The sequence below is a fragment of the Dreissena polymorpha genome, chromosome 1 (genome assembly GCF_020536995.1).
Source record: "Dreissena polymorpha isolate Duluth1 chromosome 1, UMN_Dpol_1.0, whole genome shotgun sequence".
In the NCBI taxonomy this organism is placed as follows: domain Eukaryota; kingdom Metazoa; phylum Mollusca; class Bivalvia; order Myida; family Dreissenidae; genus Dreissena; species Dreissena polymorpha.
The window spans coordinates 200,815,494-200,843,400 of record NC_068355.1 but is presented as its reverse complement, the minus strand read 5'-3'; the positions used below and the strand labels follow the sequence as shown (position 1 = coordinate 200,843,400).

Below are 27,907 nucleotides of genomic sequence, written 5' to 3'. Positions count from 1 at the left end.
ATCCAATTTAGAAGGACGGGAGAGTCCACTAGGCATAAATGACGCAATTTCACAAAACAAGGAGTCTTAGGCCCTGGGACAAAACCAATAGTTATAATGTCTTGGGCGGAAATCTTAAGAACGCAACCACGGTGGGGATTGAAAAGATGACATCCTAATTGCTAGGCAGACACGATATCTATTAAGATTTTCTGTTTGATGTTGGTTTAATCAATTATTCAAAACTTGCAAATGCAGCTTTTTATTCTGTCTCCAAATTTAGAGTAAATTGATGTTCAGCTTCCAGGGTCCTCAATCTGTCAAATCCACGGCTGAAATTCGGCCGCACTTCCCCCCCCCCCCTGAAAAGTATACTTTTTTCCCCTTTTTGGGGGAAAAATTCCCCCTAAAAAAAAAAAAAAAATTTTTTTTTTTTTTTTTTTTTTAGATAGATGTGTCTCATGATTATAACATGTATATCTCAATTCTATTTTAATTTAATCTTGCCAAACATACTAAATTATGAAAAAAGCAATGAATATAGTGCAAACATGTACAAATGTTATGATTAGAGAGTAAGTAAAAAATCCCCCCAAAAGGGAAACGCCGCAAAAATTCCCCCTGCTATGGGTAGTGACCCGCTTCCCCTAAAATGGATTGAGGGCCCTGGCTTCACAATTTTACTGGTAGGCATGTAGGTAACGTTCCCAAAATTGTGAGAGAAAGCGCTGTATTAGATCTGTTATAATAGACTATGTATACAATATGTGCAATAGTTTACGTTTGCAGGGTTCTCATTAAGAGCCGGCTGCCGGCTAAATTGGCCGTTTGAAATCAGATTTTGGCGGGTTGAAAATCGCTCAGATTTGGAAAATCAGCAATCGACTTTTCGAAATTTGCGTGTCTTTTCCGTAATTTTGCTCCTATTTGCTATTAAGCAATGACGTCGCTTAATTATCTCCCTTAACGCATTACAACAACAACAATGAAAACCCTTCTTTTGACTTGTCAAGATGACATAATAATTGAACATGTTTCTGTTTGATTTCAGTTCAAAACCAACTGAAGCAACATTCAGACACAAGACATTGTAAGATCATCTCCAGGCCAATCTTGGTTGTGAGTTGTGGTTGGATATCTGTGGTGGACTGTGTATTGCAAGATGGCCACGCCGGACATTGACATCATCAAAGAGGTGCCTGGTTATCGTGTGATCTTGAAAGCCGTCCTCAAATCTCAGATTCAACAACTGGTATGTAGTGTTTTTCCCCAGCTGTTCAAGCGCGGCGCCATGCCCTTTTTTGTAGCGCCACGCTGCCCCCATTCAAAGCCATTTAGCGCCACGCTGCCCTTTCCAAAGGCCGCCGCCCTGCCCTTTCATGACATGAGCACCCGCTGTTTTTCGCGCCCTTATTTATAACATCTTCAGAGCTCTAGATAAGGATTTAGTCTAAAGGGTATTTCACCCCCTGATATTATTGTTAAAGCGTATTTTACTCCTTTATTTCAGCCATAAAGGGTATTAAGGGGTATTTTCCATTTCTATAGAAAACTGACAAAGTAAATGGCATGTTTAATCTAGAAATATTATTATTTGTTTTTATATTACTGTGAAACCATTATTATTCGTCCGACATTAATTTTAGTCTTTTTCGTCCTTCGACCGATGGACGAATTCAAGATCCTAACGAACAATCATGTCCCATATTTGAAACAAATAAGACTGAATTACGGTAGGCATGAGGCATTTAAATCCAGCGTAATCCACGCATATACGCAAGGCTTATACCAAGCACACTTATTGGTCAGTAACGTGTACTCGTCCACGATAAAATCGTTGACAGTTACTTTGAAGAATTCTATTGAAAACCTAGATTTTCCTCGTGGAAAATGTGCATTTCATGCATTATACAGTAATATCATAACATTTATTTCAGATTTAGATAACTAATTATTGAAAGAATTACTTAACGTATTCTAATTTAAAAAAATGCGAATTGTGTATAAGGCGGACATTTTATACTATTTTACGTTGCTATGAGCACCTGTCGCTTATATAATTTTAACAAGATGGCAGACAATACAGCAACAGGGGTGTCAGTCGGCCAAATCTAAAATCCATAAAATAAGCCTAGCATTTTGGGGGCCAGAGCTAAAAGTGGGTTAATAACTCATTCAATCATGTCAACTTTGTAAACAATATGTCAAAGTCAAATAATTTGTGTTTAAGATTAAATTTTGTGACACGAATTAAAAAATAACAAGACGAAATCCTCTGATTTATTATATATCAACATAAAAAGTGTTACTTGAGGGCCTAAATCCTTAATTCAGGAATAATCCTGAACTTTGACACCTCTGAGCAAATACATTGTGACTCTCGCCCAAAATGGCAAATAACGATCGAATTAACGATGGAGATCACACATTTAGAAGGGATTAATGAAATGCATGTGATAACAAACAATGCATAGAACTTTTTAGATAACAACAACATATTTATTAGTAATCTACTCAGTTGATGTACTGTATGTCACTGAAATGAGTGTTTGCAAATTGTTAGCGTTCAGTTTACTAATTTTAGTGGCAAAGTTTAAACTTCTGATAAGATTATCGTTAGACAATGGGATCAGACAAACATGGTTTCATTTATATGTTAGTGGATCTTTTTTTACCTTAACTGTGGGTTAAAATGCCCTTTTTCAAAGTAATGCGCCTTGCCCCTTTTCCCTCCTGGGAAAAACACTAGGTATGTCTACCAGTGTCTCACTAGGATTTTTATTTTTAAAACAGGAGTCCTTGGATTCTTAACTTGGAAAAACTGGGAATCCAAAAGAAAAAAAAATAGGAGTCCCATTGAATATTGCACATGTCTTCAAGTTTTCAGCAAAAAAATCCATGCACATTAAGAATGAATAAAAAAATAATACATTATATAATAATTGGTTTCAGTATTAAAAACCCAAGTACAAAATGTACATTAGGAATCCCTCTCATTATATTCTATAAAATCATGCAATTTTCCTCAAATTTAAAGCTTACTTTGGGAAATTTCTTTCCCCTTTTTGAAATGTGTCGATAATTTTTTCCCCAAAATGAAAGGCCAGTCCCTTTCCACAATTCAACAAAAAAGCCCTTATCAGACAAATGTGACAAAAAATTGCTATGTGTGGGAAACGTTTTTGTGCTGTCGGACGCAATGTCCGACAAGAAATTTGAACAGTTTTTATGCACAGTACAGGCACCGTGTACTTAAACAAACGCCACTCGCCGCGATGTTCATCTCTCTGTGTTCGCTTACCAATATGAACCAAGCGATGGGTGTTCAGATCAAATGTCGCGGTGGCCGTTTGCCATAAGACGAACACCACGAATCACCGCAGACCCATAATATCTACCGCGGTGTTCATCGTGTTAGCTTAAAATAAAAAAATTGAACATAATTGTATTGCATTGATCCCATTCTTATAAAAGTGATAATGAATTATGTATTTCACACCCATGCCCATGACAGTGTTTTCTGTCTTTTGAAACGCAGAGTATTAAAGAAAACCGTGTTCGCACCTCGCGGTAGGATACCGCACCTGAAGGAGTGTTAATTGAGTGTTTGATTATTCAATTAACAGTTTGAAGCCATGGAGAACTCATAAATGATTGTACATGTAGTAATCGTATTAACCCAAGTCTCTGGATTCCCCGATACATATGTGTCAACTGTCTCAATCGCATACATGCAACTTCTCCCATCTTTATCCATTTATCGATAATCCAATATATGCCCGATTTCCATTTTTAAAATCAAATCATGGGTGAGTAATATAGACGATAAGAGTCATAAATTCAAACGTTTGAAACTTTTGAAAGTATCAAATGAATTTCGGCATATGATTCTATTTAAAGATTTGATGAAATAAGCGCCCAATCAGGACAGTTGTATTGCAACATGCGTAAATTTAACCTTACACGGTTTGCACGCGTCGTGTACAGCTATTTCAGGTTACACATTCTACATAAAATAAATAATTTGTTCTGTAAAAAAGTGCGCAAAAATTGGCATGGGTGTATTTATTTGTAAATAAAAGTTTTGTAGCGGGTACAACATTGAGATCATCAAATTCCCATTAAAAGTTTCGTTGTGAATTTCAACTAAAGTACCGGGGTATTTCGTGAATAATTTAGCATTGACATTTCCTCTTAATAAAATATAATTTAAACACGCTGTATCGTTACCGTTACGCTTTATCAGTTCCTTTATTATTGAAACAATTATTATTTTGTACACATGTATACTGACTGCACACAAGTGTCGTAACATACGGATGCAATACGTAAATTCGGACAGTATTGAAAGTCGGACACAAGTATATAAATGATTTAATACTCTCTTGATTTCTTTGAAACTCGGTATTTGTTGTTAAAAAGCGCAATTCCATTAATTGATTAACACCACAAGAGTTAATAGCATTGAATTGGTCATCTATACGCTTTATTTATGTTTCGGACTTTACGTGCTGTCAAAATTTAATTACGCATACATGTGCTCATACATGTAATATCTACATGTAGTATATGATTTTCTTTTGTACATTTACATTTAAAACGCGTGAATGTTGGACAAGATTATTATCTAATCAGACATTGTGTCTGACTGATCCTTCTGAGGTTTGGTGGAGTCTTGTTGCATATCAGGTACAATTTACTTGTAGATACAGTTTGATTTGAATAGCTCACAATAAAGAAAGGGTAATATACATGTATGCATGGAACAAAAATATGTAAAGATTGCACTAGTTTAAGAAGAAATCTGGTGATAATTGATCTTAATAAATTATGCTTATAATTGGTGCAGAAACAAAGTTGACATTGCTATTTTTCAGATTGAACAACTTGCAAGTGCCACCAATGAGGAGTCAATCATCCTTACAGCCAGCGTGGCAGATGGAACCCTGAGTCATCTCGGCTCAGACTCCGCCAAAGGCTTCCTGGAAGATCATGAAGACGTTAAGTCCCAGTTCCTGGGCTTTTGCCTCAAAGGTAACCTGGGACATTTAAGGTGTTTGTGTTGAAATTGAACTTCTAAATTTTCTAGGCCGTGGGTTGTGGATATGGTGTCCGCCTAGCTACCAGGAGGTTACAGGTTCGCGCGTGGCACCCATTATGTGGTGCTCTTGTTTCATTTACATCAAAGTATATAACTATTATTTATATGATTTTTTTCTTATAATTTAAAGTGAAATAAAGAGTTATATGTAAATATTATTTCCCAAATCAGTGGAGTTTTCGTGCTAAAAAATTCCCAATCCCAAAATGACATTGTGTATGCTCTTCATTTGCTGTTGCTTTTACAGCTCATCATAGAAAAAAGCAGGAGGAAAAAGAGGCTAAGGAACGCAAAGAACGAGAGGAGGCCCTAATGCGACTACAGCAACAGAGCACGCCCCTATATCTACCTCTTGTCCCCAGGGGAGGGTACAGTCCACGGGGCCCTAGGAACATGGTACCACAGCATCAGGGTCCAGTGGGGCGGGGCAGCCCTGGGGTCAATTCAGGGGTCAGGTTTGACCCTTATAAGAGACCTGGTAACTACGGCAACAACGGACCTCCTAGCACCAGTCTGACGAGTGTCAAAAATGAACTGGATGACATTTCAAATCGAAGTGCAGAGAATACGGGTAATCAGCTAATGAGAGAAAATATGAATGTGAAAACTGAGCTAGTGAATGAGGACAATTTATCGGGATCAGACACATCAAATGCGGCTAATAGTCAGTGTGATATCAATCAAGAAGGGCTGGAATTAGGGGCAGATTTCACCAACTTCATGTCCGAGAAAAGTGATTCAAATGCAAGAGTGAAGCTTGAAGCAGCGGATAATGATTTAGAAATCACGGGTGTCGAGGCTGGTCAGCCCATGCTACCCCAGGACTGGGGTGCTAATGTTTCCATGGGAGCAAACTTTGACCCAACTGGTGCTACTGGTTCCCAGGCAGATATGACGGGGCAGCAGGGATACAGTAAGTGGAGCTTATATTTTCTGTTATAAATCAGTGTTTCATTTTGAAGCGCATCCAGGAAACTAAACTCAAACAATTTGCTGGGGACTCCCAATTTTTCAAATATTTCATTTTCACACTTTGGGACTTGTCAATTTATTGATGTAGGGGAAATAGGACCCATAGCTTGAAAAATGTTAATGCAACACTGATAAAAACTTGTATAGGGAAAGATCTGAGATCACCAAAGAAATGAGATGCTTCTTAGTAGGCAGACTGGAAAGCTGGACCAACAGGGAAACATTTCTCAATCAAAGTTGTTTCTTTATTTCACTGTCTAACATTTCAAATTTTTACTTTTTATGCCCCCCCCCCCCCCTCCTTCGAAGAACCGACTGCGGAACTCCAGCGTTTTTTTTCCTTCTTTAACTAGTACCGGGGAACGGTACCTTTCCCAAAGCCTACCGGAGGCTTCCCAATTTTAGCACCGGACCTTTCCCAATCTCGATATCTACCGTTCCGAACGATTTTAGGTGCCGTTCCCAATAGCCAGTGCCTTTTATTTTCGCTGGAAATATCTTTTGATATTGTCAAGCCTTTCATTTTCGGCCATTTATTTTCGCCGGACATTGTTGCGTAGAAAGTAAACAAAACTTTTCAAATGGGGCGCAACTCTTACCGCTGTGTAAAATACGAATGGATTACATAACCGCAACGAGTGCTCGATATTTCCCGTGAAAGAATTCCATCGCTAAGACCAGTCTTCCTTACATCAATAAACTTTCTCAACACTAATTTTTCGTTGACATTAAAAAAAAACATAACCGTTTTGAGTTAAATGCGCATATTACTTCTATGTATAGTTTTTTAAGTGTCAAATCCGGACAGTAACTATTCGGATACAGATATAAACAAATAAAAGTTTAACATAAAATTAAAAATAATGAGACATTGGTGTAAAATCCTATAGTTATTTACAACATATACATAAGCATTTAATGGCAGATGATCTTAATATCTTATTTGATGATTTGAAAAAAAATCAAAACAAAATATAAGACTTACCTTTGAAAATTATTGTTAAAGCATTCCACTCTAAAAACTCATTTTGGTTACGTGTGACTATTCTCACTGTCTATTGTTAAAAGATGTCAAACCAGTACAAGATCCATTGTTGTTGTTTTTGTTTAGTTTTTAAGTTTTTAATTTAACTCACATGAAACATTGCAGGGCTTGTAAGACTTTTAAGGGCTAAAACAAAATTATTAATATGATTTTTTATGCAACCTCAGTGCTTATGCCTATCACTGGAAGATATTTTTTTCCAATTGACGGGCACATTCTAACTGAAGTGGCAATAACACAATTTTCACATGACATGATACGATAGTCAAAATATCATAACCGTACTGTAGTTTTTCTGTCAAAACCTAGAGTTTAAAATGCTTTGTGATGCAGAATATAGCCCCTAATGATAGATTACATGCATTTTAAAGGTTCCCAATTCATCAATTTCGCGACTCGTTTTTTCCCAATTTGAAGATTTCACGACTCGAAAAATTCCCAATTGTAGGGGTACAGGTACCTTTCCCCTTTGGGGAAAAAAACCGCTGAACTCTTATATATTGTGTTGTCTTTGAATGTAAATGTTTGCAAGACATATCAGAGCTAATTGTCCTTCTTTAGCAAGGGCCTTATAAAGGCTCCTTTCTCCAAGAGAAAGGCCCCTTCACTTTCAATAATTTCTTTATAATGATGCAATTTTTTTCAAATTGCAAGCTTACTATGGGATTTTTTTTCCCCATTCTCTGCTTTTTCGATTTTTTCCCCCAAAATGGAAGGCTAGGCCCTTGCCCCAAATCAAGAAATAAAGCCCTGCTTATTAAATGTTATAAAAATAATCCTTTCCAGTGGGGAAGCAGGGTGTGTGGGGATGCATACAAAACAAACAGAAAACAGCACCCTTACTTGGCTCTAGATCTTTCCCTACAATACATGTGTAGCCTAGTTTAGTATGGTAGATATCCCTTACCACCTCTGTACCAGTGCCTGCATTTATACATATAGGATCTTGCATGAGTGGTCGTTTTGTATTGAATTTATTGAACGAGTCAACTAAATAAAGATAAAAACGAGGCTTGCCGAGTTTTTATCTTTATTTAGATGACGAGTTTAATAAATTCAATACAAAATGACCATGAATCTAAGATTCTATTTATAACATGACCAACAAATTTTCTTTTTATTTTATGTTCTTTTCACTGTTTATTGACATTTTAAAAGAGTTTAACTGAAGAAATTCACTGGAATAATGACGTCATTTCGTCAAAAAATGATGTCATTTCACAGTTATATAACTAGTGTAATAACACCTGTGTAATAAACAAAAATGAGCATTACGTTATTTCACTCCTGGCGTGTAGGTCATGTTATAAAGATTCTTAACTGAATGGGAACATATGTCAGAATCAAAATATGTGTGTATAGTTCTTCAATAGCAAATGCTGTTTAAATACTTCTTATAATATTCCGTAATGTCTTAAATATAAGAGACAGAAAAACGTTAATTATTAACTGATGCAAAAAATATTTTTGTTGTGAAAACAGCACTATGGAGTGTGGCTTCACTGCATCAACTAGCATTAAGTGTTGTTGATATTTAATAGAGACATGTGTGATGCATATATTTGATCGAAAAAACGACTTGTTTACTTGTTATGACAAAAAACACATGTAGTGAAAAAATGAAACCAATTTGGAAGTAAAAAGTGCTTCTTGTATAAAAGAAATTACGGTATATGTACCATCTGCGTGTTAAAACATGTATTAATACAATCCATGTATTCGTTGAAAAGCATATTCCAAGATTCTAGAATTTCTATATACATGTACATGTATTTACGGATTGTTAAAATAAAACGGTCTGGTACATTGTACAGACAGTGGTTGTCATCTCATGCCCCTGTTAAAAAAGCCATTATGGTACATGTATGTATTATTCTTGTTAGTGAGAAACTCCCCTTATCATATTTTTGCAGGGCTTAATAAGGCTGTCAATGATTTTATAGTAGACCTTGGTAAATTAAATTAACATTTTGCTACAACTATTTTGTCTTTGAAGGAATAACCTGGATTAATGTTATCTCTAAACTTATCCATCAAATACAATTCTTAAATGAAAATAAGCTGCAAGCTTTCATCCAATTTTACAGCAATCCAAACCAGTGATGCTTCATTCCTTTTTTGTGTTTATATACATGTATACATGTAACCAAAAAAGAAACTTTCGCAAATTGTGTACTGTACAGTGTACAAGTAATTTAACAATTCAATAGATCTTTAAGTATTAAACTGAAATTTTTTGTTATACATGTACACATAATTATTGGACCTGTGAATGCGCTGGCTTTTATGTAGAATATACAGATGATCTCTGTGACAAAAACATAGCTGTTGTATTTTTCTTAAATTCTGCCGACAGCTTGATTGGATGCGTAGATTTTGGTTAAATAATAGTGGATATGTCTGTGTTAAACAGATTTTGCTAAAATTTGAAGATGATCATTATTGAAATAATTTTGACTGAAACCAGTTTTGACCTTCATCTTCAGGGCTCAACATTAACGGTTGTCCTATTGTCCCTGGCAAGTAAAAGTTGGGTACGGGCAAGTTATTTTATAATCTAGTTGTCCGCGCGGGAAATTGCAAAAAACAAAGAGCATTTAATTTAGACTTTAATTAGACTTTAATTGCTGTAATCATTGTGATAAATGATCAGAAAGAAAAAAGGTTTTGTGATCAGAAAGAAAAAAGGTTTTGTGGTGTATCATTTTGGTTTATTAAAAATATGAGGTTTACAGTTGATGTGATATTTCATGTTTGGGCAAGTGGCTTTACGTTAAGGCAAGTAGATTTTCTAAGTACATGTACTTACCCGGAAGGGCAAGTTGGTTTTTCGGTTAATGTTGAGCCCTGATCTTTGAAGGGTGCAGGATCAATGGGTTTCACAGATGATTACACATGGGTTAGACAGAGTTAAAAAACACACCGTTAAGAACTTTATTTTTGCTTATATCTCAAGTTATTATTATTTGCAGGTCGCTGTGGTGTAATGGATATGGTGTCCGCCTAGCGACCGGGAGGTCACGGGTTCGATCCCCACCCTGGGAGCGTTCTTTAGATCTTCCCCAAAGACACCAAGTACTGGTTCTAGGCCCAGGAAACGGACTTGAGAGCGTTTATATAAGCCTTAGGCTTTCGATGCAATCGAGCTAAAATAAATAGGTTTAAACTAAGTTATTGAAATATGTTTGCAAAAATCTTTAGTGCATAAAAAACAGTTTTTCTTGCAGTTTGTGTTGATATCTTAAGATTTAACAATACATTATTGAAGAAGTCTGAAATCCGTGCCAAAATTTCACATTGGCATGCAGCACAACCGTGTAAATGAATGTTGTACATGTAAACATTGAATTTTGGCCAAGAATACAGCTTTTTAAATTAAGTAATTTTGACGTTTTTCACATTGCCATAAGCGGCATAAAAAATGGTCTTTAATGCACAAGTTGAAATTTTTCAGAAAATTGTTATGAAAAGTTATTTGAACAAAAGCTACGCTTACCGGTGTGTTTATATTTATTAACATCCATTTGTGAACCCCATAAAGTCATCTGATCCTGCATCCTGTTTTTGCCCACTAGAAAATATTGTGGATTTGTCCTTGACTCCTTGTCCAATCATGTGGTGTGGGGGCATCAGTGTCTTTGACATGTTTCTAGTTTTATTATGTATTTACATTTCCAAATTGCCTTATTTATTTCTTGTGCCAATGTTATCCAAAATTACATTAAGGCACGAAAATGTAATTTTAGTCAGATACGCATGTACATTGTTTATAACCACATACGATGCAGACTGTAGATCGGAAGAGACAACAATGTTGACAGGCTTCAATCCGAAGTGGACATACGTAAATGTTTCACCCGCTGCCATGGGAAAATGGACACAACAATGATATGTTACATGTACATGTACATGCACACTTTTGTAGATTCTTAGAAGAATGGAAGAATATTTGAAGAATGCTGGACTGTGTCATCTCTTTTGAAGAGGAACCTTCTCATTATAGCAGTGTAACAGCATATACAGTCTACAATGTACATGTACATGACAAGTGTTTGCCATGATCACTTAAAAAAAATCTGGCTTGACCCACTGGTGCGCAGTTATTGTGCCAGAGGTGTAAGAACAACATTCTGTGTTTTTCCGTGCTCTTTTAGGGCGGGCATGGGTTGATAGTTTGGTTCTTAAAATGTGCATTTCTTTGCTCCAATGCAGCGTTTTTCTTCACCACTTTGAGACTGGAACCGATGCTGGTAGAGTTGGGAAAAATCGCGTTGTTTTTGTTACTTTATGCTGAAAACTTCATCAAGCATATATTGTACAAAAAATAAATAGCATTTTATTAACCCCCCAAATAAAGATATTGTTAAACATCTTGTCTAGTCTATATATTAACTAGCATTATGCCGCACCAATTGTACAGGTTAATTTGAATAATGTCCCAGCCTCAGACAGAACAAGGTTTGCCTCAATATACTACTAAGTCCATTATAATGATTATAATCATTTCCGCTTTTATGGTATTTTAAGTTTCAAGGAAGTCCCTCCTTACCAAAAATCAAGTTTAGGCGGAGACTGTTGTCCCTGATTAGCCTGTGCGGACTGCACAGGCTAATCTGGGATGACACTTTACGCACATGCATTAAGCCCAGTTTTCTCAGAACGCAGATCATATGTTAAAGCGGGTATATACGATCTTGTCAAATATTTATTAATTAATATAAAAGGTGTAAAAAACTTATTATACATATATTTCAATATAAACTAAAATAAAAGTTAAGAACATGCGTCGAAAAATGCTAAAAAAGCCAGATATTTAATTCTGAAATCGAAAAAGGCTGTACAGCCGAATTTGCCAGCATGTATATCATGCATGTACGATGTGAATCTAAATTTAGTTTAAAGGTTCATTTGAAATTCCTGCAGTGATATCGATTCATACGACACACGAACACTTACTAAAAAGACGAATGCATCGGTTATTGTAGGAAAATAATTACGAATTATCTTCGTCACAATCGGCTCGGGGCGCTAATTTGTATTTGCTGCATTTTATGAAATTCGTCTTAAATGTATCATTTTTCTTGCATATTGTGTGTTATTATAACATATTTGTATCAATATTTTACAATTCAGCGCATATAAAAATCGTATATACCCGCTTTAAATATTGCAAACTTGGTTTTATAACATTCTTTTAATACCGGTAATCATGATTCGTTAATTTTGGAGCAGACCATCATTATGCAGCCCTTGTGGTAGCTTTCAAAAGTTTGAAGTCCTGACTTCAAACCCTACAATTTGTGAAGACGGAGACATAAAGTTGGAAGACCAACTTTTATTTCATTTTTATACGCCCGTCTATGACGGGACGTATTATGGTATACCCCGCGTCCGTCTGTCCGTCCGTCCGTCCGTCTGTTAATGTCGTACGCTACGTCAAATATCCTTTGACAGATTTTCTTCAAATTTTAACACAATCTTAATATTGATAAACCCTGATCCCCTTTCGTTTTTGACGGAATTCTGAATTGTCGTTCCAGAGTTATGGGACTTTGTTCGTCAAAATTTCGTGATTTCATTGAATGTCCTACTGTAGCTCAAATATCCTTCGATGGATTTTTTTCAAATTTCAACACAATCTTAATATTGATAAACCCTGATCCCCTTTCGTTTTTGACGGAATTCTGAATTGTCGTTCCAGAGTTATGGGACTTTGTTCGTCAAAATTTCGTGATTTCATTGAATGTCCTACTGTAGCTCAAATATCCTTCGATGGATTTTTTTCAAATTTCAACACAATCTTAATATTGATAAACCCTGATCCCCTTTCGTTTTTGACGGAATTCTGAATTGTCGTTCCAGAGTTATGGGACTTTGTTCGTCAAAATTTCGTGATTTCATTGAATGTCCTACTGTACCTCAAATATCCTTCGATGGATTTTTTTTTTTTTTTTTTTTTGTATCCCTGAAAAATTGAACTAGGTGAGCTTTTTTCTATTCCGATTGTACACTACCACTTACCCATCTACATTTCTCTTTTATTATTGGTCAAAATATCTATAACAGGTTTACTTCAACTCCATATCCTCTAAAGAAATGCATACATATACTCAAAAAAAGATATGGTATGAATGTCAAGGAGACGGCGCTCCATGCTCATGTACTTATAAAATAAACCATGTATTCAAATACAAATAAACTGAAGTAAAAAAATGATTCAAAGGGTTATTTATTACCTTACTACTTCATTGGCGAACGACGGGCGTATCATGCGCTCATGGCGCAGCTGTTTATTAAGTTACATGTACTCCTAATGGATTTGGTTAGTCACTTGACACATATATGTACTACATAGTCAAACTCTATCCATTACACAAAAATGCAGAATAATTACAATTTTTATTTTCAAAACAAAAATATGGCAAATATTGACAATTACACAAACGGCTGCCATTTTAAATAATTGCAAATATAAAGTGAATTGTGAGATAGGGAAATTTCCATTTAACATGGGTGAATCACCTAAAGCAATGTGCTATCTACAACTGAATTCAATGTTGCATATTATACCTTCTGTAAAAAAAAAGCGAAAATGACAGGGAATTAATGATAACGAAACAAGCGTCTTTCTGTAAATTTTAATGAGAACTCAGCAGTTCTGAATCACGATATACATGTAACTTGCCAGGTAATTCCTGCATGTAAATGTATGTGTATGCATTACATGTAGCATAGTTTGGCAATATCAAAACATGTTAATCACCTTATTGCATTATATGTTTTTCTTTGGTGTAACAAAATATTTTTTTATTGTATCTTGAAATGCATATTATCAAATTTGTTTATCAAAAAATGATTGCATTATTCCCGTTATTATACCCCCATTACTGGTAATGGGGGCTATTTCGGAGTCACTTTGTCGGTCAGTCTGTCTCGAAAATTTCATCTGATCTTAACCAAACTTGGTCAAAAGTTGTATCTATATGTTGTCTAGGTTAAGTTTGAATATGGTCATGCCGGGTCAAAAACTATATAGGTCTTGGGGTCACTTATTGCGTTTTAAACGGAAAGTTTGTCCAGACCATAACTATGTCATTTATCGTTAGATTAAAATGACTTGGTACATTTGTTCGCCATCATGGGACGGTGTGACGTGCAAAAGAATTACGTCGATATCTCTAAGGTCAAGGTCATACTTGGAGTTCAAAGATAAAATGCTTGTCCGGGCGATAACTATGTCGTTCATTGTGAGATTTTAAATTCATTTGGCACATTTGTTCACCATCATTGGACTGTGTGTTGCGCGAAAGAATTACGTCTATATCTCAAAGGTCAAGGTCACACTTCTGAGTTCAAAGGTCAAAAATGGCCATAAATGAGCTTGTCCGGGTGATAACTATGTCGTTCATTGTGACATTTTAAAATCATTTGGCACATTTGTTCACCATTATTGGATGGTGTGTCGTCAGGGTTCATACAGACCTTGAAAAGTGCTTGAATTTCAATGTTCTTGAAAAATGCTTATAAAGGCTATTGAGTGCTTAAAAAGTGCTTATTTGCATATAAAAACTTTAAAATGCTTAAAAAGTGCTTATTTTGGGCTTCTAAAGTGCTTGAAAAACTCACTAAGGGTAAAAGTATATATTTTCATATTTTTTCCATGAGTCCGAAGTCGTAGTTTTATGACGGTTCCGATCTGTTCATACTGGCAGGTACTGGCTCAGTTTGGGTCGGTACGGGTTTTAGCACGTAAGAGAGGCAACTACAACTGATCTTCTGCCAATTGGTCTACTTCAGTTTTTTTACGCATTATGCCATTACGGTGATGACAAGTTGAATTATGCCAATGAATAAGTGCATTTTTCAGAAAGGGTGGCTTTTGAAGTACCCTTGGGTTGTTGACAACGCCATTGTAAAGTCAACGCATCTTGTAAAGTATGCAGAACAGATATAGAGATTGCTAGTATGGGGAAATCCGCATTGCAAAGCCACCAGAAGAGTGCATTTAGAACATTAACATATTCAATACAAATAACAGGTTTTGTTTTGGTATGTGTAATGCCTTTGGTCAATTACTATATCATAATGAAATATCTTACTTTTGATTAAACAGTTGTTACTGTAGCAGGGTAGTGCAGACTGTTGTAAGTCACATAGAATGTTAAGCAATAGGAGACGAATTAAGCGAAAATGTTGTCAGTTTTGGACACAGAATAATATACAGTTTTCAGTACGCCGGACTAAAAAAGTGCTTGAATTTAGATTTTTTCCCTTGAAAAGTGCTTAAAAAGTGCTTGAATTTCATTAGAGAAAATCTGTATGAACCCTGGTTACATCTATATCTCCAAGGTCAAGGTCACACTTTGAGTTCAAAGGTCAAAATGGCCATAAATGAGCTTGTCCGGGCCATAACTATGTCGTTCATCGTGAGATTTTAAAATCAGTTGGCACATTTGTTCACGATCATTGGACGGTGTGTCGCCCGAAAAAGTTGCGTGGATATCTCCAAGGTGAAGGTCACAATTTAAGTTCAAAGATAAAAAAGGCCATAAGTGAGCTTGTCCAGGCCATAACTATGTTGTTCATTGTGAGATTTTAAAATCATTTGGCACATTTGTTAACCATCATTGGAGGGTGTGTCGGGCGAAAGAATTACGTCGATATCTCCAAGGTCAAGGTCACACTGAGTTTAAAGGTCAACAATGGCCATAAATGAGCTTGTCCGGGCCATAACTTTGTCATTCATTGTGAGATTTTAAAATGACTCTGTACATTAATTTTGTTCACAGTCATTGGATTGCGTGTCATGCGAAAGCATTCAAGAGTTCGAAGGTCAAAATGGTAAATGATAATGGCATAATAATTCTTAAAAATCGCCATAAATTAGCTTCTCCTGTTTTGTGAAGACAGAATGCAAAATAGTCTGTGTCAATGCAGCATGTGAGAGTATAATTCACGTCTGTGACAAAGCTCTAGTTAAAATTGTTACCATAAATAAACATTTCTTATTTATTCCCCATAAATCCGTTGTACTTATTAAGAGCATGCGGATATTATATTTCATGTACAACATCACATCATTCTTCCTTAGGCAAGATATTGACATTAAATATTTGATGGCTGAATAAAAACTTTAAAGTACAAAGAGCGCAAAGATCCCTATGTTTGGTTAAAAATAATAGCAGTATACATTTTAAAAAGAAGGAAGAAACTTTTTCTCTAACTAAAAATGAGTTATTTACGCTGTATCTATAGCGCTTCAATTTGTTGAGATAGGTCAGTATTGATCTGTGACATGTACAGTTATTGTATACACTTTCACGTGGGGTCATTGTGTATTCGGACGTCTGAGAGATTGGATAATGTGATTACCAAGAATAATTTGATTGACAGGTGGACAAATCAATGATTTCCAATCGCCAGGAAATGTATGGCATACAGTAGCTCTTTTGCAGAGTTAAGGAAGTGGATGACCAGACACTATTTATCCCCCGCCATAGGCGAGATTTCTTTTGGCGTTGACCGTCCGTCTTTCCGTCCGTCCGTCCGGAGCCATATCTTGGAAGTGCTTTTGCAGATTTCATTCAAACTTGGTATGAGTATATATATGAATAACAGAATGATGCACGTCAAATGGAATTGTGCACCATCTGTTAATAACGGAGTTATGGCCCTTTGTATCTTGAAAAAATGCTTTTTTTAGTGTCAAATAAAACACTTCTGTGTCCAGAAGCATATTGGCTGGGGATATCAATTCAACGAATTTGCTTGTTAGTATTGTAAGTGCCATGTATTTGAAAACAACATATGAGGATTATTGAGGTCCAGGTGACTTCCACCATTTGTTAAATTTACTTACGACTGCCCTCTTTGGGCGTAATTCACACCCAGACATCCACTATCCTCTTTCATAGAAAAATCAGAAATAAATCTGGTAGTTTTGACTGTGTTTTATTTTCATCTTTATTTCAGCAGACACTTTTTTGGGAGGTAAATTCCGGTGTGAGTTCTGCGATAAAGGGTTCAAGGCGCGGGCCTGGTTGGAGCGCCATCGGAGAATCCACACAGGCGACAAACCCTACACCTGTACTGTGTGTGGACGGGGCTTCAATCATAAGGGCTCATTGAAGCGTCACAACTTGGTGCATCTTGGGGAGCCTATAGTGTAGAGGGAGCCTATAGTGTAGAGAGAACCTATAGTGTAGAGAGAGCCTATAGTGTAGAGAGAACCTATAGTGTAGAGAGAACCTATAGTGTAGAGAGAGCCTATAGTGTAGAGGGAGTCATTGTGTAGAGAGAGCCTATAGTGTAGAGAGAACCTATAGTGTAGAGAGAGCCTATAGTGTAGAGGGAACCATTGTGTAGAGAGAGCCTATAGTGTAGAGAAAGCCTATAGTGTAGAGGGAGTCATTGTGTAGAGAGAGCCTATAGTGTAGAGAGAACCTATAGTGTAGAGAGAGCCTATAGTGTAGAGGGAACCATTGTGTAGAGAGAGCCTTTAGTGTAGAGGGAGCCATTGTGTAGAGAGAGCCTATAGTGTAGAGGGTGCCATTGTGTAGAGAGAGCCTATAGTGTAGAGGGTGCCATTGTGTAGAGAGAGCCTATAGTGTAGAGGGAGCCATTGTGTAGAGAGAGCCTATAGTGTAGAGGGTGCCATTGTGTAGAGAGAGCCTATAGTGTAGAGGGAACCATTGTGTAGAGAGAGCCTATAGTGTAGAGGGAGCCATTGTGTAGAGAGAGCCTATAGTGTAGAGGGAGTCATTGTGTAGAGAGAGCTTATAGTGTAGAGGGAGTCATTGTGTAGAGAGAGCCTATAGTGTAGAGGGAGTCATTGTGTAGAGAGAGCCTATAGTGTAGAGGGAGTCATTGTGTAGAGGGAGCCTATAGTGTAGAGGGAGTCATTGTGTAGAGGGAGCCTATAGTGTAGAGGGAGTCATTGTGTAGAGAGAGCCTATAGTGTAGAGGGAGTCATTGTGTAGAGAGAGCCTATAGTGTAGAGGGAGTCATTGTGTAGAGAGAGCCTATAGTGTAGAGGGAGTCATTGTGTAGAGAGAGCCTATAGTGTAGAGGGAGTCATTGTGTAGAGAGAGCCTATAGTGTAGAGGGAGTCATTGTGTAGAGGGAGCCTATAGTGTAGAGGGAACCATTGTGTAGAGAGAGCCTATAGTGTAGAGGGAGCCATTGTGTAGAGAGAGCCTATAGTGTAGAGGGAGTCATTGTGTAGAGAGAGCCCATTAGGTAGAGGGAGCCATTGTATGGAGAGCCCTTTTTTGTAGCATATTGGGAAGAGATAACCCATATTGGGTAGAGAGAACCCATATCGGGTAGAGAGAACCCATATTAGTTAGAGAGAACACATATTGGGTAGAGATTGCCCACTGTGTTGCCTATTATACATGGGTAAAAAGGTGATTTAGTAGAGAGCCCATCAAGTAGAAAGTGTGTTGTTAGAGAGAGCCCATTGAGTAAACAGGTTGTTGTGTTGAGGAAGCCCATTGATTATCCTGTTAGGTAGATGGCATAGTGCGCCTGGGTCAACTGAATGGAGGCTTGCGTTTGGAAAGAAAAGCTCTGTAAAAAGGAGACCTCATCAAATGAGATGAAAGTCACTTAGTTAAACACCTATATTAGCAAGCAGTTCATAAAGTTGATTTCTTCATAATATAAAATTGTCTTTATACATGTATGTTGTAATGGTGAAATTGTTAAAACTGTTAGGTATAGGTCTGGCATATGTGTACATGTACATGTATGTGTTGGAGAACAACACATTTCAATAATGTTTTCAGTTTCTAATAGTGATATTGTGATGTCATAGTATTTGGTATGCCTATGAACCAAGAATTTTAATTTTATTTCTCTATGTTGGAAAGGCAGTGCATGTATTATACTGTTCTATATTGGTTTCTTTGAAATAAAGTGTTCAATCAAGTTGAAAAAAAATCAGTATGTTTTTTTGTATGATCAATTTGCAGGTTAAGAAGTAAAACTAAAAAAAAAACTATTGGGAAAACGCTTCATTCAAATAAGTCTTCAATTGGTAGTAAAATTTAAATCTCAATTGAAAAATATTTTTGCGGATATTGTCTCAAGACCGAATAATTTATCCATTTATTGTTTCATTTGCTTAATTTCTCTGCCTTAAACTTCGAGTCACAAAAAGCAAAGACAAGACATCATTACATATTAGGCAAGTTACCACTGTGTTCAAGATTACCATGGCAAAGTGGGTATGGTATCTGCCTTACATATTGAGCAAGTAACCACTGTGTTCAAGATTGCCATGGCAAAGTGAGTATGGTATCTGCCTTACATATTGAGCAAGTAACCACTGTGTTCAAGATTGCCATGGCAAAGTGGGTATGGTATCTGCCTTACATATTGAGCAAGTAACCACTGTGTTCAAGATTGCCATGGCAAAGTGGGTATGGTATCTGCCTTACATATTGAGCAAGTTACCACTGTGTTCAAGATTGCCATGGCAAAGTGAGTATGGTATCTGCCTTACATATTGAGCAAGTAACCACTGTGTTCAAGATTGCCATGACAAAGGGTGGGTATGGTATCTGCCTTACATATTGAGCAAGTAACCACTGTGCTCAAGATTGCCATGGCATAGTGGGTATATCTGCCTTACATATTGAGCAAGTAACCACTGTGTTCAAGATTGCCATGGCATAGTGGGTATGGTATCTGCCTTACATATTTAGCAAGTAACCTCTTTGTTCAAGATTGCCATGGCATAGTGGGTATATTAGCCTTACATATTGAGCAAGTAACCACTGTGTTCAAGATTGCCATGGCATAGTGGGTATGGTATCTGCCTTATATATTGAGCAAGTAACCACTGGGTTCAAGATTGCCATGGCATAGTGGGTATGGTATCTGCCTTACATATTGAGCAAGTAACCACTGTGTTCAAGATTGCCATGGCATAGTGGGTATGGTATCTGCCTTACATATTGAGCAAGTAACCACTGTGTTCAAGATTGACATGCCATAGTGGGTATGGTATCTGCCTTACATATTGAGCAAGTAACCACTGTGTTCAAGATTGCCATGGCATAGTGGTTATGGTATCTGCCTTACATATTGAGCAAGTAACCACTGTGTTCAAGATTGCCATGGCATAGTGTTTATGGTATCTGCCTTACATATTGAGCAAGTAACCACTGTGTTCAAGATTGCCATGGCATAGTGGTTATGGTATCTGCCTAGTGATCGGGAGGTCACAGGTTTGATCTCCAATGTGTGAGCGTTTGTTAGATCTCCACAAAGATTCCAAGCACTGGTTCTCTACCCAGGAAACGGATTTGGGAGTTTTTCTCATAGTGACCACTATTGACCATTTCCCTTGACTGGCTGCTTTACACAGTTTGAAAAATATATAGTTTTGTTGTATTTATTGTTTACAAGATTTTGCTTAATGTTAAAAAATGTCAGTCTTGTGAGCAAAGTTCTTCAAGACTTTAATAACTTATTTTTATTAAGACATTGGAAGAATTTATTTCATGTTATATTTATTGGTATCATCATATTATATCTATTGGTATCATCATGTTATATCTATTGGTGTCATCATGTTATATCTATTGGTATCATCATGTTATATCTATTGGTATCACATTCTCATCCAATGATCCAATGTTTCTACAAACTAAGTGATATTGCTTGGCAACAGTGTGGTCCTTTTCAACATGAAGCTGTAAAAACAATTGATTGTTTTGACTGTGCGGCCTGAAATTTGGCCAAGAAAGACAGAACTGCAATGTTGCTGTCTGTGTGCAGGGCTGCTTAACAAATTCACATGCATAATGAACTACTAAAATACTTGCTGGTATTGTAATTATTTATGCAAATGTAACAAGTGAATCAAACAAATGAACTTTTTTAACAGTTATAGACAGACTTATACGTTATTTGTGAATGCATGAAAAACTGAAATAACTGTTGTTAACCAAGCAATTCTCATTTAATATATATGAAACTTGCAAAAATTGTTTACTTGATAAAGGTTTTTGGTTGTTTGCATATTGGATTCAAAATAAAGTCCATAACTAATGCAAGTAGAAAATGTTACATCATTGTTTTTTAGCTCACCTGTCACAAAGTGACATGGTGAGCTTATGTGACCGTGTGATGTCCTGCATCCGTATGTGCGTGCGTGTGTGCATGCGTCTGTCAACAATTTGTTTGTGTAGACAGTAGAGGTCACAGTTTTCATCCAATCTTTATGTAATTTGATCAGAATGTTTATCTTAATGAAATCTGGGTTGGGATTGTATTTGGGTCATCTGGGGTCAAAAACTAGGTCACTAGGTAAAAAACTAGGTCACATAATAGGTCAAATAATAGAAAAACCTTGTGTAGACAATAGAGGTCGCAGTTTTCATCCAATCTTGATGAAATTTAGTCAGAATGTTTACCTTGATGAAATCTGGGTTGGGATTGTATTTGGGTCATCTGGGGTCAAAAACTAGGTCACTAGGTCAACAACTAGGTCAAATAGTAGAAAAACCTTGTGTAGACAGTAGAGGTCACAGTTTTCATCCAATCTTAATGAAATTTGGTCAGAATGTTTATCTTGATAAAATCTGGGTTGGGATTGTATTTGGGTCATCTGGGTCTAAAACTAGGTCACTAGGTAAAAAAACTAGGTCAAATAATAGAAAAACCTTGTGTATCCACTAACAAAAGCGCTATTAAGTATGTAAATCCAGCTTCTTAAGGAATTTTGTACAATTTCATAGAAAATTCAGAATTAAATCTGAGAGTTTTGACTATAGTTTTTATATTCATCTTTATTTCAGCAGACACTCTGTTTGAAGGTAAATTTCGGTGTGAGTTCTGCAGTAAGGGGTTCAAGGCGCGGGCCTGGCTGGAGCGCCATCGGAGAATCCACACGGGCGACAAACCCTACACCTGTACCGTATGTGGACGGGGCTTCAATCAGAAGGGTTCCCTGAAGAGTCACCAGTTGGTGCATCTTGGGGAGCCAATAGTGTAGAGAGAGCCCTACGGGTAGACTGGGCATTTTGTAGAGAGTGACTATAGTGTAAAGGGAGCTCATTGGGTAGACTGTGCATTGTATACAGAGTGCCGATTGAGTAGAGAGAGCCCATTTGATAGAGAGAGCCCATTGTGTAGAGAGCCCATTCTGTAATATATTGGGTAGAGAGAACCCATATAGGGTAGAGAGAACCCATATTGGGTAGAAAGAACCCATATAGGGTAGAGAGAACCCATATTGGGTAGAAAGAACCCATATTGGGTAGAGAGAACCCATATTATGCAAAGAGAACCCATATTGGGTCTAGAGAGAACCCATATTGTGCAAAGAGAACGCGTATTGGGTCTAGAGAGAACGCATATTATGCAAAGAGAACCCATATTGGTCTAGAGAGAACCCATATTGTGCAAAGAGAACCCATATTGGGTAAAGAGAGCTCATTGTGTTGCCCATTATCTACCAATAGGGTCAATAGGTGATTTAGTAGAGAACCCATTAAGGAGACAGTGTGTTGTTAGAGAGAGCCCATTGAGTAGACAGGTTGTTGTGTTGAGGAAGCCCATTGATTATACATCGTATTGGACTTGGTTAGATGGCATAGTGCACCTGGGTCAACTGAGTTGTGGCTTGTGTTTGGAAAGAAAAAGCTTTGTAAAAATGAAAATTGTATCAGGAGACCTCATCAAAAGCTGAAAGTTACTTGGATAAACAGCTATGAGTAAGCAGTTCATAAAGTTGATTTTTTATCATTGTATAAAATTGTCTTTCTAATTATGTTGTAATGGTGAATTTGTTTCAAACTTTTAGGTATATTGGTCTGGTATACATGTATGTGTATGTGTTGGAGAACAACACGTGTCAATAATGTTTCAGTTCGTAACAGTGATGTTGTGTTTTCGTCATTGTATTTGGTATGATTAGGAACCAAGACTTTTTATTTTATTTCTCAGAGTTGGAAAGTGCAGTGCATGTATTATACTGTTCTACAGTGATTACTTTGAAATAAAGTGTTCAGTCAAGTTATAAGACTAATATGTAATATGCAAATGCATGAAAAACTCAAATAACGGTTGTTAATAAAGTAATTCTCATTATATATGAAACTTGCTAGATTTGTTTACTTGATGAAGTTTTTTGGTTGTTTGCATATTTGATTCAAAATATAGTCCATTATTCATACAACTAGCAAATGTTACATTATTGTATCTGTTGTTGTTTGTAATCATTATTAAAGTCAATTTGTAAATCTAAAGCCATTTTTATTAAGAATCACTTTGTGTTATTGATAATTACATGTACATGTATAACACAGTTAAACACAGGACATATGGTGAAATTAGTCTATGAATGTATGAATGAACATGTCTTTGATAATTGTGTGTATATGCATGTATTGTCATTTAGGAAATGAATAAAATCATTGAAATAGAAAAACGTTGGTGGACATCCTTGTACATTCATTGTAACAACACTAGGCAATTATAGCATTACAATATGGGCAAAAAGGACTTTTGTGATAGTGTGAACACATACATGTAAGAACAGTGATCATGTGATAGTGTGAACACATACATGTAAGAACAGTGATCATAACCTTGAGCAGGACACATGATGTGAAAAATCATTTATTTTAGCTCATCTGTTTTCGAAGAAAACCCGAGATATTGTCATAGCAAGCTCGCCGTCCGCCGTCATCGTGCTAAAACCTTAACATTGGCTCTGAAATCAAAGTGCTTCCACCTACAAATTTGAAACTTCATATGTAGATGCACCTTGATGAGTTCTACACACCACACCCGTTTTGGGGTCACTAGGTCAAGGTAACTGTGACCTCTAAATAAATAATTAAAAAAATTCTGACAAGCTTTCATTTATTCAAAACTACACCCGCAGTCGAGCGTGGCACCCGTTATGCGGTGCTCTTGTTCAATATGGGATTGTTAATACCTGTAATTATCACTTTTGCTTGTAATTTGTTTTGTATTGAAATATACGTTCCAATTAGAAGTTAAATTAATGTTTTATTTAAAATAAATATTTGTAACAAAATATAAATTTGATTCCATGGTAAATATCCTCAAATTGTAAAGGAAGTAAAAAGATACTGAACATTACTGGTTTTCTTTACAATTTTATTAAATATACTTGTACACGTAAAAAAACAAAACAACCGAAATCATAATTTTAAAAGTACCATCATAATCTACAAATCTATGAAAAATAATATAAAAAAAGTTTTTAAACACTTAAGTTTTAAACCCTTTGCAGCCTCTATTATACTTGTAGAAATTAATTCAGCAGTATTAGACTAATGCTTACATACATGTAGCAGGTTTAGGGTTATAACTTTTATCAGTTTTATACTGAATTAAAAATTGTGTATATTGTGATCATGTACATGTATGGTCAAAATGAAGTTTGGTTGAAATCTCTTGCATCGTGTTTTTTAATGAATATATATATTAATTATTTTACTATTAAAAAATGAATCTTCTTTTTAAACTGTTTATAAGTCATCTCAAATACTGATGACAGGGATTTTCAAGTTTGACTGCTTCTTAAAAACCAATTTTCAGCTGGGCCTAAGTTTTGACACCAGTCAGTGTTGTTTTCATTTAAATACTGCCCCATTTCCAAATGAAAAAGTTTATGTTTTTCCCAAATGTCCCCATTGAAGGTTTCCAAAAACTTACAATTTTTTTTTAATCATAACATTAAGTTCATCTCCCATTCTTTCATATGTATTTTGTAACACATAAGGTATCTAATTTTACAGTGAAATTGCAAGTTTTGTCGACCTGTACCAATTTTATCTTTCAGCCCGAAGGCATGCCTGTGAATTCTGTGCGATGCGGTTTCTCACTCCAGCGCTACTTGCACGCCATCGTAGGACGCACACTGGAGAGAAACCATACAAATGTGACATCTGTGGACGGGGCTTTGCACAGAAAGGGTCGCTGAAAAGTCACAGCATGGTACACATGAAAAAGAAGGCGCTTATGTGATGAGAGGGGATGTGTTGGACACATGAAACAGAATGCACTTATGTGATGAGAGGCGATGTGTTGGACACATGAAACAGAATGCGCTTATGTGATGAGAGGGGATGTGTTGGACACATGAAACAGAATGCACTTATGTGATGAGAGGCGATGTGTTGGACACATGAAACAGAATGCGCTTATGTGATGAGAGGCGATGTGTTGGACACATGAAACAGAATGCGCTTATGTGATGAGAGGGGATGTGTTAGACACATGAAACAGAATGTGCTTATGTGATGAGAGGGGATGTGTTGGACACATGAAACAGAATGCACTTATGTGATGAGAGGGGATGTGTTGGACACATGAAACAGAATGCACTTATGTGATGAGAGGGGATGTGTTGGACACATGAAACAGAATGTGCTTATGTGATGAGAGGGGATGTGTTGGACACATGAAACAGAAGGCGCTTATGTGATGAGAGGGGATGTGTTGGACACATGAAACAGAATGCACTTATGTGATGATAGGGGATGTGTTGGACACATGAAACAGAATGCACTTATGTGATGAGAGGGGATGTGTTGGACACATGAAACAGAATGCGCTTATGTGATGAGAGGGGATGTGTTGGACACATGAAACAGAAGACGCTTATGTGATGAGAGGGGATGTGTTGGACACATGAAACAGAATGCACTTATGTGATGAGAGGCGATGTGTTGGACACATGAAACAGAATGCACTTATGTGATGAGAGGGGATGTGTTGGACACTTGAAACAGAATGCGCTTATGTGATGAGAGGAGATGTGTTGGACACATGAAACAGAAGGCGCTTATGTGATGAGCGTCTGCGTCTGCGTTAGCATGCAAATGTTAAAGTTTTCATACTACCCCAAATATTTTCTTTGTCCCTTGACATATTGCTTTCATATTTTGCATACTTGTTAACCAACATGACCCCAACCTATAAACAAGAGCAGACAACTCTATCAAGCATTTTGTCATAATTATGGCCCCTTTTCCACTTAGAATTTGCAACAAATGTTAAAGTTTTCGAACTACCCCATTTATTTTCATTGTCCCTTGACATATTGCTTTCATATTTTGCATACTTGTTAACCAACATCACCCCAACATATAAACAAGAGCAGACAACTCTATCAAGCATTTTGTCATAATTATTGCCCCTTTTATACTTAGAATATGCATATTATTGATAAATCTATGTTAAAGTTTGCGTACTATCCCAAATATTTCCTATAACCTTTGACATATTGCTTTTATATTTTGCATTTATTGTTTACCAACATGACCCCAACCTATACACAAGAGCAGACCACTGAATCAAGCATTTTTACATAATTATGGCCCCTTTTACACTTAGATAATTGAACATTTTGCTCAAATTGCCATAACTTCTTTATTTATGATCACATTTTATTATTACTTTGACAAAACAACACTTACCTGAATACCACAATGGATTCCACCCAAACAATACCCCACGCCCCTACCCAGAATCCCTCCCCCCCAACCTTCCCCTCCATTTTTTTTTTTAAACATCATCTAATAAATTACCCCACCCCTTATTATACCCCCTCTCACCCCCACCCTCCCCCTACCCCCCCCCCCTACCCCCCCACCCCCCCCCACCCAATTTTTTTTTTAAACAACATCTAATAAATTACCCCACCCCACAATATACCCCCCCTCTCACCCCCCTACCCAACCCCCCCCCCCCCCCCCAAATATTTTTATTTTTTCCTTTTTTTATATTTTTGAAAGATCTCCTAATAAAGGACCACACCCCACATTATACCCCCTCTCAACCCCCCCCCCCCCTTCAATTTTTTATATTTTTTTTGCCTTTTTTATTTTTTAAATAAATGTATAATGTCAAGCACTCGAATAGTCGAGTGCGCTGTCCTCTGACAGCTCTTGTTTTAGTTAATTAAGTTGATTTTTATTTTAGTTTTTTTTAGGTATTTTTATTATAGTTTACCTATTTTAGTGTCAATATCTGCTTATTTGTAATTCCCTGTCTTAAAACTGGAGGGAGGATTATAGGAATGCCCTTAGACATTCAGTCCATCAGTCAGGTCCAGAACACGACATTCAGTCCATCAGTCAGTCTGTCCAGAACACAACATTCAGTCCATCAGTCAGTCTGTCCAGAACACAACATTCAGTCCATCAGTAAGTCTGTCCAGAACACAACATTCAGTCCATCAGTCAGTCTGTCCAGAACACAACATTCAGTCCATCAGTCAGTCTGTCCAGAACACAACATTCAGTCCATCAGTCAGTCTGTCCAGGACACAACATTCAGTCCATCAGTCAGTCTGTCCAGGACACAACATTCAGTCCATCAGTCAGTCTGTACAGAACACAACATTCAGTCCATCAGTCAGTCTGTACAGAACACTTTAGTGTTTGCTCCTTATTTCCTATACCCTTGAACAGAAAATTTGCTTTAAAATGTGAAGGCCATAGAGACGGTGTGTATGAGTATGTCAGTCATGCTGGGTCAAGGTCATGGGCATGCTTCAATTTTAACTCTTTCAGTGCTGGAACCGAATTTTGAAGGCCTTTGCAAACAGTTTGGATCCAGATGAGACGCCACAAAACGTGGTGTCTCATCTGGATCCAAACTGTTTGCTATTGTGATAGTATTCTTTTAAAAAATCGAAGAAAATGCTAATTTTAGAAATTCAGCAGACAACATTTTAGCAGACGACAAATTTTCCAGCATGCAAAGGGTTAAAGGTTTGAGCCTTCATTTGTGTCTCCTCTCTTTATTTCCTATAT

At 36.8% G+C, this 27,907-nt stretch overlaps 1 protein-coding gene across 1 annotated transcript in view; it reads left to right on the top strand.

The window, feature by feature from the left end:
• Window positions 1-27,907, top strand: part of LOC127865810 (zinc finger protein 226-like) — a 67,069-nt gene that overhangs the window by 27,586 nt on the left and 11,576 nt on the right. Inside the window, exons 2-6 of the mRNA XM_052405830.1 lie at window positions 1,031-1,231; window positions 4,857-5,013; window positions 5,328-5,993; window positions 21,908-22,098; window positions 24,928-25,060. Coding sequence (XP_052261790.1) covers window positions 1,142-1,231; window positions 4,857-5,013; window positions 5,328-5,993; window positions 21,908-22,098; window positions 24,928-25,060 — 1,237 coding nt within the window. The 5' untranslated portion in view covers window positions 1,031-1,141. The remainder of the gene's footprint in view (window positions 1-1,030; window positions 1,232-4,856; window positions 5,014-5,327; window positions 5,994-21,907; window positions 22,099-24,927; window positions 25,061-27,907) is intronic.